Below are 12,431 nucleotides of genomic sequence, written 5' to 3' on the forward strand. Positions count from 1 at the left end.
CATCTCAGCGCACTCTGGGGATGGGTCCGGCATAGTAGGCCAGGGGATGGAACTCCTGGTCCCTGCATCTGCCTAAGCAGATGCTTTAATCTGCTGAGCTATTTGACCAAACTGTTTCTGTCTAAAGGAATTATTTTTAGGCTATTTATTGGAAACAAATTCTTTCAATTCTTGCTTGTGTAAGAAAGTCTTGGGTCCACTTTGGGGTGAGGAGCGGCGTGGTGGTGTTGCAGACCATGTCCTTGAATGTGACCAGTGCAACACCAGGAATGGTGCTGGAACAGCATCTTCTTCAGATTAAGAAGCAAATGATGATATGGGAGATGGAACCAAGGAGAAGCCATTTAAAACAGGTCTAAAGACTTTGATGACAGTAGGAAAAGAACCATTCCCTTTTATTTATGTAGATTCACAAAAAGAAAATGAGAGATGGGTTGTTATTTCTAAATCACAGATGAAGAACGATAAAAAAAGTGTGGCATAGAGAACAAATTAAAAATGAATCCCAGGAGAAGAAAGAGGCAGAAGATAGTTTACGAAGAGAACAGAACCTGGAAGAAGCCAAGAAGAAATCCTTTAAAAAGGATCCAAGTTTGCCAGAGCCCAAGAATGTGAAGATATGTGTATTAGATGGATATAGAGGCCAAAGAATAAAGTTATTTGGCTTGGTCCAATGACTGTGTAGACAAGGAAAGAATTCAGTGTTCCTGGTGTTGCGGGACAGTACAGCTTATCTTCAGTGTGTCTTGTCAGATGCTTTGTGTCAGTATTAAATGGAGTAGTCTTGTCTTCCAAAAGTAGTCTTACAGTATATAGAACACTAAATCTTACCCCAAAAGGCAAGCAGGCTCTGGGGTCTATGAGCTGAGCTGTAACTTCTGAGAACTCACAGGGCTGGCCCCCCCTGGAGGAGCTGATACCTTGATCAATGAAGAGTCCGATGTGGATGTCCACCTCAACAACAGGCACATGATGATCTGGTGAGATGATATGTCTAAAATCCTGAGAGCACGCTCTGTGGTGACCAGGTGCTTTCGAGACCACTTCATTGGTGGGGGTACTACAAAGTTACACCTCCAACATTAGTACAAACACAAGCTGAAGGCAGCTCCACAATCTTCAAGCTGGACTTCTTTTCAAAAGAGGCATTTTTAACTCAGTCCTCTCAACTGTATCTGGAGACCTGCCTTCCAGCCCTGGGAGATGTTTTGTATTTCACAGTCATACAGAGAAGAACAGTCCAGAACATGAAGGCTCCTGGCTGAGTACACTCATGTGGAACCAGAGTGCCCTTTCCTGACTTTGAGGATCTCCTGAACCTGTTGGAGGATTTGGTTTGTGATGTCTTAGATAGAATCTTAAAATCACCAGCAGTTGGATCGCAACCCAAACTTTAAACCCCCCAAACAGCCTTTCAAAGAAATGAATTATACAGATACTATTATGTGGTTAAAAGAACATAATATAAAGAAAGTAGATTGAACTTTCTAAGAATTTGGAGATGATATCCCAGAAGCTCCTGAAAAACAGATGACAGACACCATTAATGAACCAATCTTGCTGTGTCAATTTCCTGTGGAGATCAAATCCTTCTATAAACAGCGATGTCCTGAGGATCCCCATCTTACTGAATCAGCTGATGTGTTGGTACCCAATATTGGTGAGATTGTGGGCGGCTTCATGCACATTTGGGATAATGAAGAAATCCTGGCAGGTTATAAAAGGGAAGGTATTGATCCCACTCCCCACTACTGGTATACAGATCAGAGAAAATACAGTACATGTCCTCATGGAGGACATGGATTGGGCTTGGAGCAGTTCCTGACTTGGATCCTGAATAGGTATCACATCCAAGATGTGTGCTTGTACCCTCAATTGGTCCAGCGCTGCAAGCCATAGTGGGTTCCTCTCAATGGTGATGGAATCTTAGGAAAAGAATAGACTTCCTCTTTAAAAAAAGAAAAAAGGCCAAAAAGTCTTCTCTTTTTTGTTCTATTAGGGTATAACTGTTTTGTCTACTCAGTCTTTATTCCCACTACTATAAAAAGAAGTGTACATTACTGGAACAGGAAGTAACAGTGATGTCCCTGTAAGAGAAATTATGTGTTACAGAGCTGGTGGAACTCAGTAAGTGTAGACACAATTCAGCATTTTATCCAGTTATAGGGTATGCTTATTGTGTTTACTATACATTATTAAATATACATCATTAGTTTTTAGTTATGGTCTGAAACAATAAAGTAATTTAATTTTTCTGTCCTTTTAAATGTAACTAGATTTTTTTCATTTATATCATATTACTGATATCATAGGTTAAAACAGACATCTTGGGGAGAAATTGGCAAATATGGCACAAAAACCTGCTAGTGTTAGAGAGCAGCTCAGCACTACATAACTGACTTCTGGTGCATTCAGTCTTTTGAATTGCTTAACAACTCTTTCTCAATTGGCATAGCGTTTTTAATTCTGAGGTAAATAAATTGATTTAGAAGAACTTTTAGAAATTGAATTTCCTTAAAATTTGGAAATTATGGTAGGGAGGCAGATATAGATGATTCACAGAATCCTTTGTAAGCATTTGTTTAAGATAAAGAGGCAGACGGAACTTCTCATTTTCCTACTGGTTTTTAAGTAACTGAGAATAATAAGTCCTCAATGTATCTGTATAGCTTGCAGGTGGCTGGGGGTCGTCCTGCCATCACCTTAGATCTGACCTGACGGACTCATCACGGGCGTCTTGAATGGCTTCAGGCTAGATATGGCTAATTCCTTCCCCCAGTGAATGCTGCATGTTCTCTGTAGTCTATGTACCCAGCAATGAATAAATTAACACTGGTAAAACTCAAAAAAAAAAACAAAGAAAAAAAGAAAGAAAGAGAGAGAGAGAGAGAGAGAGAGAGAGAGAGAGAGAGAGAGAGAGATGGGTGCTCCATTGCTGTTAGAGAAGCTGTATTTGGAGAAGTCTTTAAAGGACTTTTTCATACCTGATGCCAGTCCAAATATTGTAGGTACTTGAATTTAGCAAAATAACCCAGTATAGTCCCATAGTCCATAATAGTAGTGAGTTACCAGCACAACTGGCAATTGTGCGAAGCTGTTGAATTGAGCCTTTTATAGCTCAGCATATTAATATACCTTTACTCTTTATACCTCCTGGTTATACTTTTCTGCTGGATGGTTAAGGCCAAGTTAAAGCCAGACCTACACAACTAAAATGTAACTTTTGCTGTCTGATAAGGTCCGTCAAATCCCCTCAGGATTTACCCTAGAACCATGTAAAGTACCTTGTGGATCTTTTGTCAGTGTCAGCCATCTGGATGAGTCACAACCACTGCTTGACTAATTTGCTCTCTGTGAAAGCCTGAGAGAATTTTTTCTCTCTAGGTGACTCTCCTTAGTCGCACTACACATCATCAATCACTTTCCCCAGAGGTCCCATAATCTCCTTGATCAGATAATTTGGAACACAACTTAGTTACAGGATGTCACAGCAAAAGTTCTTTTATGTCCTGAGTCCTCACTGATTTTAAAAGACTAGGACCAAGTATTTTCTATTTTTCTATCCCATCTATCTGTCTAATTTTTGTCTGCAAACCTTAGTTGTTAATCATCCAGAAGAGGGCCCAGGGAGATAGCTCAGTAGAATAAGTGCTTGCCTGGAAAGCACAGGCTCAATAGAATAATCACTTGCCTGGAAAGCTCAAAGGCCTGAGTTCAATCCCTGGTTCTGCAAAAAAAAAAAAAAAAAAAAAAAAAAAAAGAAAAGAAAAAAGAAAAGATAAAGAAAGAAAAAAGAAAAAAGGAAGAAAGCACAGAATCCTGTGTTCAATCCCCAGTACCGAAAAAAAAAAATCATCCAGAAGAGAAGCTTACTGATATTATTATCCTTCAACAGAGGCAGTTAAGCTTAACATCACTATCTGTCTGAATATCACATGCCTTAGATATAAAACAAAACTGTAATTTTCCAACAACCATGGGTATTCTGAAATTTAAATCCCTATAGAATGTTAAAAAATTTTTCACATTTTTACACAGATATCTAGAAATCAAACCACATTCAACATGTAGCAGTACAATCCTGCTATATATTTTTTCTTGTTCCTCATTTACTTTTATTATCTTGTTTGACACACATTTATTTTAAAGAGAATATAGCAATAATTGATATGACATTAGAAACAGAAGGCATTTAGAAGACCAAAATGACAGGTACCTTCTTTTTTTTTAAAGTATAGTATTCAATTTATTATTTCTTTCTCAAGAGTTTTTTTCAGTCCATTAAGACCCAGCTCCCCTTGTATAGGCTTTGGTCAAAGTCATGGGGCAGCACCAGCAGGTCTAAATCGGGGTGGAGGACTTCTGTCCTTGCAGGCTTCATGAGATCGATTTCTGACCACTTTACTGTGAATGGCACAACTCACACAGTAATGCAGCTTCACATACAGCTTGGAAAGCACATAACCATCAAAGACACTCGCTTCAGAAATGTCCCTGATGCTGGCGGCCTCCACTATGTTCTGAATGACAAACTTCTCAATGGCTTTATCCTTGGGGACACACCAGGTACAGTTTGTGCAGCGAATTGGCTGCACATGACCATGACCCTTTTTGGCACGACTGTTTTTCCTTCTTTTTTCTTCATCTTGGAAAAGAGGACCCAAAAGACTAAAATGGCAGGTATTTTAAGCAAGGTTTTAGTACTGCACATTGTTGTCTGCAGTGTAGTTGCTTAGTTCATAGATATCAGCAGATAGAGTTAGTCGGGTGATAATTCTATCCACTAACTGCTATTTTTTTTTTTAATCTTGATGGAAAAATCTTAGGACCATTGCCTTAATCATTTTGTTTATATAAATTTATGGTTTTGCCCTTTCCTAACTTTTCCCCTTTCTCTCTCTTCATTGCTTAATCCTTAAGTTCTCCCTTTCCATTTAACTGTGGTATACATTTCAAATTTTATTTCTACTTTTGAGTTCTTACACTACAGAGACAATACAATATTTACACATGGGTGTCTGTTCTATTTCACTTAGGAGTATAGCTTCAAGTTGCATCCACTTACATATGAAGGCTTCAAGTTTATCATACTTTATAGCTGAGTAATACTCCATTGTATAAAAATACCACATCGTTTTCAGCCATTCCTCAGTTGATAAGCATTTTGGTTGCTTCCAAGATTTGGCTATCACAAACTGCTGCTTTAAACATAGGAGCATATATATCATTATGATATGATGTTTTCAGTTCTTTTGGGAAAATTCCCAGTAAAGGGATAGCTGAATTTAATGGGAGTACCAGTCCTAGTTTTTTTTTTTTTTTAAGAATCCTCCACAGTGATTTCCATAACGGTTGCACCAGTCCACATTGCCACCAGCAGTGGACAAGGGTTCCTTTTTCCTGAAGCCTCTCCAACATTTGTTGTTGGTTGATTTCTTTATGCCAGCCATTCTTTCTGGGGTGAGATCATATCTCAGTGTTCTTTTAATTTGCATTTCTTGAATGGTTCATGATGTGGAGCATGTTTTCATGTATTTATTTGTGTCTTGCATTTCTTCCTCTAAGAAGTACATTTTCATCTCGGATGCTAATTTTTGGATGAGGTGTTTAAATTCTGAGGCCCCAATTTTTTTAGTTCTTTATAAATTCTAGAGAGAAGACCTTTGTCTGAGTACTTATTAGTTAAGATTTTTTTGTGTGGGTTGTCTTTTCACTCTATTGGTGATTTCTTTTGACATGCAGAAACTTCTTAATAAGAAGAGGTCCCACTTGTTGATTCTTTCAAGAATTTCCTGTGCAGTTCCATTTTTGTTCATGAGCTGTTTGCCTAACCCTATATCTTCCAGATTTCCACCTACTTTCTCTTCTGGGAAATTTAGTGTTTCTGTTTTAATGGCTAGATTTTTAATCAATTTTGACTTTACTTTAGTGCATGGTGATAGACCCAGGTCAAGTTTTAGTGTTGGGCATATAGAGAGCCAGTATTTCCAGCACCATTTGTTAAAGAGGCTATCTTTCTTCCGGTAAACATGTTTGACCCCTTTGTTAAAGATAAAATGACTGAGTGTGTTTGTATCTGAATCTGCATCTTCTAATCTATTCCACTTATACTTGAGTCTATTTTGTTGCCAAGATCATGCAGATTTTATGACTGTTGCATTGTAGTATAATTTTGAGTCAGGAATTATAATGCCTCCTGCCTTGCCTTTGTTACCCAGGATTGCCTTTGCTTTTCTAGGTCTTTTCTGGTTTCAAATAAATTTCAGGAATGATTTCTCTAGGTCATTGAGGTATGTTGGTGGTAGCTTGATAGGGATGGTATTAAATCTATATAGCAATTTTGGGAGTATGGTTATCTTCACAGTGTTCATTCTTCTTATCCAGAAGCAAGGAATATCTTTACATTTTCTGAAATCTTCGGTGATCTCTTTTCTCAGAGTACTGTAATTTTCATTGAATAGATCTTTGACTTCTTTAGTTGGATTAATTCCTAAGTACTTCATTTTTGCAGTGCTATTGCAAAAGGTATTGTTTCTCTAATTTCCCTCTCAGTGTGTTTGTTATCTGTATAGAGGAATGCTATTGACTTTGGTGTATTGACTTTGCAGCCTGCAATGTTACTAAATTTGTTTATTAATTCTAAGAACTTCTTGGCGAAGGATTTTTGGGTCTTCCAAATAAAGTATCATGTCATCTGCAAATAATGATAGCTTAACTTCTTCTTTACCTATTCTTATTCATTTTACTACTCTCTGTTGTTTAATGGCTCTATCGAATAAATCCATAACTCTATTGAATAGGAATGGTGATAGAGGACATCCTTGTCTTGTACCTGATCTGAAAGTAAAAGATTTCAATTTTTTCCCCATTTAGCATTATATTTGCAGTTGTATTGTTATTGATGCCTTTTTTTCAGATTGAGGTAGAAACCATCTATTCCAATTTTGTTTAGGGCTTTTGACATGAATGATTGTTGGATATTTACAAAGGCCTTTTCTACGTCAATTAAGATGATCATGTGGTTTTTGCATTTGGCTCTATGGGTATAGTGTATTACATTTATAGATTTGTGTATGTTAAACCATCCTTGCATCCCTGCAAAGAATCCTACCTAGTCATGGTCTATAATCTTTTTGATGATTTGCTGCATTCTATTTTCTATAATTTTATTGAGGATTTTTGCATCTATATTCATGAGGGAGATTAGCCCATAATTCTCTTTTATCGTTGCATCTTTCTCTGGTTTTGGTATAATACTTGCCTCCAGGAATAATTTTTGGAATATTGTTTCCTTTGCAAATTCATTGAAGTTGTTGAGGAATATTGATATTATATCTTCTCTAAATTACTTGTAGAAGTCAGCTGTGAATCCATCAGGACCTAGACTTTTCTTTGTTGGTGGTTTTTTTAATGACATTTCATATTTCATTGGCTGTTATTGGGTTATTGAGAGTTGTTTTATCTTCTTGATTCAGTTTTGGTAATTTGTACCTTTCTAGGAATCTGTCCAATTTCTTCTGTCTTCTATTCTGTGAGAGTAAAGACTCTCAAAGTGGCTATTGATAATCTTCTCAATTTCGACAGCATCTGTAATAATTTCACCTTTTTCATTACTTATTGCTTGAATTTGAGGTTTTTTCTTCTTTTTAAGAGGTTAACTAGGTTTTATTAATTTTATTTAATCTTTCAAAGAACGAGCCTTTTGATTTGTTAAATTTTTGTGTAGTTTTCTTTGTCTCAATTGCATTAATTTCTGCTCTAATCTTTATAATTTTCTTATGTCTTTGGTCTTTGGCTTAGTTTTCCTCTTCTTCTTCTAGATGTTTGAGGTGCAGCATTAGGGAATTTATTTGTTTCTATTCTGTTTTCCTAATGTGTGAGTTCACAGCTATAAATTTCCCTGTAAGAACTGCTTTCATCACATCTCATAAAATCGGATAAGTTGTGCTTGAGTTTTCATTGAATTGTAGATATTGTTTAATTTCTTATTTAATTTCACCTGTAACTCATTGGTTGCTGAACAGGGTGTTGTTTAATTTCCATGTATTTTTGGGTTTTTTTGTTTGTGTTTTCTTTTGTCATTTATTTCCAGTTCTAGTACACTGTGGTCAGATAATATGCATCGGATAATTTCTGTTTTGTTGCATATACTTAAGCATGACCTATGGGTTAATATGTAATCTATTTTAAAAAATGTCCTATGTACAGCTGAAAGGAAAGCGTATTCAGCTGTGGTTGGGTGAAACACATTGTATATGCCCACTAAATCCATTTATACCAAGGTCTGGTTCAGTTCTGCTACTTCTTGCTAAATTTTATCTGCTTGACCTATCTTTTTGGGATAAGGGAGTTTTAAGGTCTCTTGTTAAGATTTTGCTGTTGGCTACTAGAGTTTTCATATCCATTAAATTTTTCTTATATAGTTGTGTGCTCCATGTTTGGTGCATACATATTTTTGAGTTTTTTTCTGTTCCTCTTGAATTTTTTCCCTAACCAACATATGTTGGCCTTCTTTATTTTGTTTGATTACTCTTGGTTTGAAGTTGATACTGTCTGTGAACAGAATTATTACCCCTGCTTTTTTATGAAGTCCTGGGACATGTAGTATTGTTTTCTATCCTTTGACTTTAAGCCTATGAATTTCCTTATGAGTTAAGTGTGTTTCTTTTATACAACATATTGTTGGATTTTGCTTCCTAATACATTCTGCGTGTCTATTTCTTTTCTGCCTGTTGAATTGACACCATTTACATTGATGGATATTACTTAGATATATTGACTTATAATTGATTGCAGAGATATCAGGTCTACGATTTCCAATTTCTTCTATGTTTGTGTCTCCTGCATTGTTCCAGGTGGGCTTGGGGCCTGAGAATGTATTTTCCTCCTTTGTCATTTTGTGTAGCACTGTCCTCTGCCTTTTACAGTAGAGCTTTAGTGCAGTTATTACCTTAGTATTTACCAACATTCTTTCCCAGGAGAGATTATGTGGTTAAGGCATAGTTTTGTATTTGCAGAACTATAATTAAGAGCACTGACAATAGGTAGTGATATTTAGCAGTTGACACACTTTGGTAACTAATAGGATTGTATTTTAGACCATAAGAACAAGCATTATGTCTGTGTAGCTAAACAGATATTAAATTGGAAATTTTTACTTAAATTAGTTCTCCTAAGTTCTGTTCTATCACCCCCCCCCCCCGCTTGATGTACATGAGGTCTTCCAGGCAGACTATTTCACCTCAGTTACCTATTGTTCCCTCTCTCCATTAAGAGAGAAAGAGAGAGGATACCCTCATAGATCTGGGTCTAGCAAAATGTCTAGTTTATTGGATCTGGATCTACCAAGTTCAGGTTGCTCCAGATGTACCTGACTTGGTTCTGGCCGCCATACCCATCTTCTTCCTGCTACCACTCATGGAATTATGCCCACTGTGCCCCTCTGGCAAGATATTTTACTGAATTCGTAAACCCACAATATTTGAGTTGGCATCAAGTATGAAAATGTCCTTTGAAGACTTCTCCAACTACAACTTTTTTAGCAACAATGGAACACCCATCTCTGACAAAACAAAACGAAAAAAAGAGATATAAATGAAGTATCATTTTGTAGTGGAAAAAAAAACCCAGATATATATATATATATATATATATATATATATATATATATGCAAAATAGTTAGAATAGATTTAAAGCTACTTTTTCTTAGTTCAATGAGAATGGTTTGTATTGATATTTTTCAGACAAGATATCATGTCTGTATCTTTTATTCTGAATTACTACTATGAAGACAACAATATGCAATGTATTAATTATTGTAACTGTCCTATGAACCTGTCTTGAAACTCTTTCATTGCTACTATTTTCTGATTAAAATTAATATTTTTTTTAAATGATCAGCTCCTGCATTAGCTGTGTTGGTCTGGCCCCTAGCCTCTCTGCAGGGAGTTCTTCCGCAGCATTCCACACCAGGCGTGTCTGATGGAGGAGGCTCCCAGGAGTCCACGGATGGTCCCCCACACATGATGGGTCTGGGTTCTGGCTAGAAAGGGATCTGGTGAACACATGGAAAGTCTCACACACACACTAGGATGGGGCTCTGGCTGGAAAGGCATTTCTTTTTTCTTTTTTTTTTTTTTTTTTTTTGATTGCATTTTTGCCTTTATTTATTTTAATAAACAAAGATTATATACTAAGTAAAAGGATTTCCTCTAAGCAGGCTGTTTGCAATGCACTGGTAAATTTTGGCCAAAGAGAATGTATCCTACTTCTCTGTATTATGTCTCAGTCTTTTGATGAACCTCCCTCTGTCTCCAGCTACAAACTTCCAAGTGAGTCTTGGTGCCCTCACCATTGTTACGTGAGGAGAGAGCTGTCTGGATTTGTGTATTTCTTCTCCACAGTGTAGGTAGTTCTGTGAAATTTCTAGTGCCTTATTGTCTGGTTAAATAGTTTCTTCTGTAGGCACCCCTTGTTGAGAAATCTAGAACACTATAGTATACTGTATTCCCAAATTATTCCTTTTCCCATTTTCTTCTAAAAACACAAGAGGGTTTAAGCCCTATTCACTATAAGAACACAGTCAGACATCATGAAGTAGAAAGACCAAAAATTGTTGGAGACTTTCACCCCACAAAACTTCCCCTGGAATTTTGTGTCAACATATTAAATCTTTAGCAGCTTATCTATTGAAGTTTTTCTATCCTGGTACTTGTTCTCACAGAGATTTTTCACTCATTCTTTTCTGCTATCATGAGTCATCAATTTCTGTACCTATCAGTCTGCTCCTCAAATTTTGGGAACAGTGCTTTTACCCTGTGATTTGATGTTTTAAATTAGCTTAAGAAGATTCGTAGATGTTTAATTTGGTTCACCTTCTCCCCTGTTAGGACTGAGCAGCAACTTCATTAGAAGCTATTCTTAATAAAATTATTACAGAATTTTCAGACCCCACACCACAGGATGAATGGGTCCTACTTTGCACAAAGTACAATTATTTCAAAGGAAATGATTTAATGAACATGTATAGCACTTTCAATATTAGGGAAAGAATTGAAGACAGCACAGCATTTTGGAACTTATAATGAGTCAGGATACACTGAAATCTACTTCAATAATGAGACTGCAATAGATCAGTGGCATGGATCTCTGAAGTAACCATGAGTTAACCTTTAAAAATTGTTCTGAAATACAGTTAAGAGAAAGAGGTGAAAGCGCAGATCCTTTAATTTCAGTAATGGGAAAATTTCACTGCACACACTGAAAAAAACTGTTTCATTCCAATTGGAGGTTCAAAAATATAAAAGTAAAAGTTGTTTTTATCATGATTTTAAGTGAATCTAAAGTAGGAGATTTAAATTAAAAGAGAGAGATCCTTAATCATTCACAGATACTGGGAAAAACAGAACAAAACAAGTCTATATTAGTTTCATTTTATCCGAACTGACTTTTGAACTTTAGCTAGAGGCTGTCATATATCTCTTGAGCTTTCATTAATGATGCATTTGGAGTTCCAATTAGAAGTTAAAAGTTAGCAAAAACAGATTTCATCTGGGATGAAAATCAGCATCTATATGTTCAACACAAAATAATCTTTTCATATCTGCACTGAAGTGACCAAGGAAATACAATAGAAAATCCAAATTTTCCTTCACCAGCAATATTTCATTATAAGAATAAAAATCTTGAATTTCTTGAAAATATATGAACTTGTTGATAGAATCGTCAGGTATTCCTGAAATCAGACTTGAGAAATTGTTAAAATAAAAAGGACTTCTAAAATAATAAATGTACCTAATGGTGCTGGCAATGAGTATTGAATGCCCTAGTTTACTCCACTGATAATGAAACCAAGACACATGATGCTAGCATGTGTAGTATTGCATTTAGAAAGTACAGTCTACTGTCACCACTACTGTTATTAAAATTGGGTCCATGAGACTTCTACTTCTGTGTATCACTCTTTCCTATTTCAAATAGGAACAATAGTGTGTGCTTAAAGGTTAAAGTCTTTTATTCCTTTCTAGCCCTTTTGTTGAGAGTCTGGTTTTTCAGCTTTTGTAGTAAAGCAACAGATTCTGGTCACTATGAATTTAAACACCAAGAAAGTCTCTTCAAGTAGACGGGTCCAGAAACAAAGCACAGTAAAACTAACATATGATCTAAAAATATATTGATTCAACATGGTACCCGTGTTTCTTCCACTTAAAAAACTCTTGCTTCTCATATGATGAGTATACCAATATGCAATCTGATACACAAAACATAAACTAAAATGACACACTGATTAACATTATGTTGTTAAAGTCATAGAGTATTTTGAATTTAGTCATTGGTAATGTAGTCTTGCAAATCTTCTGAAACCTTCTGAGCTTCAGTTCTTCCACCTTTTGAAATGGAATTTAACCAGTTCTTGAGAAATGTATTCTTT

The 12,431-nt window shown here is 36.1% G+C and overlaps 1 protein-coding gene and 1 pseudogene across 1 annotated transcript; one reads left to right on the forward strand and one right to left on the reverse strand.

Moving 5' to 3' along the window:
* The first annotated feature begins 269 nt into the window (after positions 1–269).
* LOC101580753 lies at positions 270–1,899 on the forward strand (annotated as a pseudogene).
* A 2,420-nt stretch (positions 1,900–4,319) lies between these two features.
* On the reverse strand, positions 4,320–9,392 carry LOC105742536 (40S ribosomal protein S26-like). The gene is made up of 2 exons (XM_012515335.1): positions 9,371–9,392; positions 4,320–4,645 (listed from the first exon to the last, which is right to left on the reverse strand). Exons 1-2 carry the CDS (start codon positions 9,390–9,392, stop codon positions 4,320–4,322), a joined length of 348 nt encoding a protein of 115 aa, XP_012370789.1.
* Between the last annotated feature and the right edge of the window lie 3,039 nt (positions 9,393–12,431).

This window comes from Octodon degus, unplaced genomic scaffold (assembly GCF_000260255.1).
Source record: "Octodon degus isolate 3935 unplaced genomic scaffold, OctDeg1.0 scaffold00058, whole genome shotgun sequence".
NCBI lineage: Eukaryota > Metazoa > Chordata > Mammalia > Rodentia > Octodontidae > Octodon > Octodon degus.

Coding starts and splice junctions, on each gene's coding strand:
- LOC105742536 (XM_012515335.1), bottom strand. CDS start 9,392: ATGGCGGCCAGAACCAAGTCAG. Junction 4,646..9,370: donor GGCGGCCAGAACCAAGTCAG/GTACATCTGGAG, acceptor CTCTTTTCCAAG/ATGAAGAAAAAAGAAGGAAA.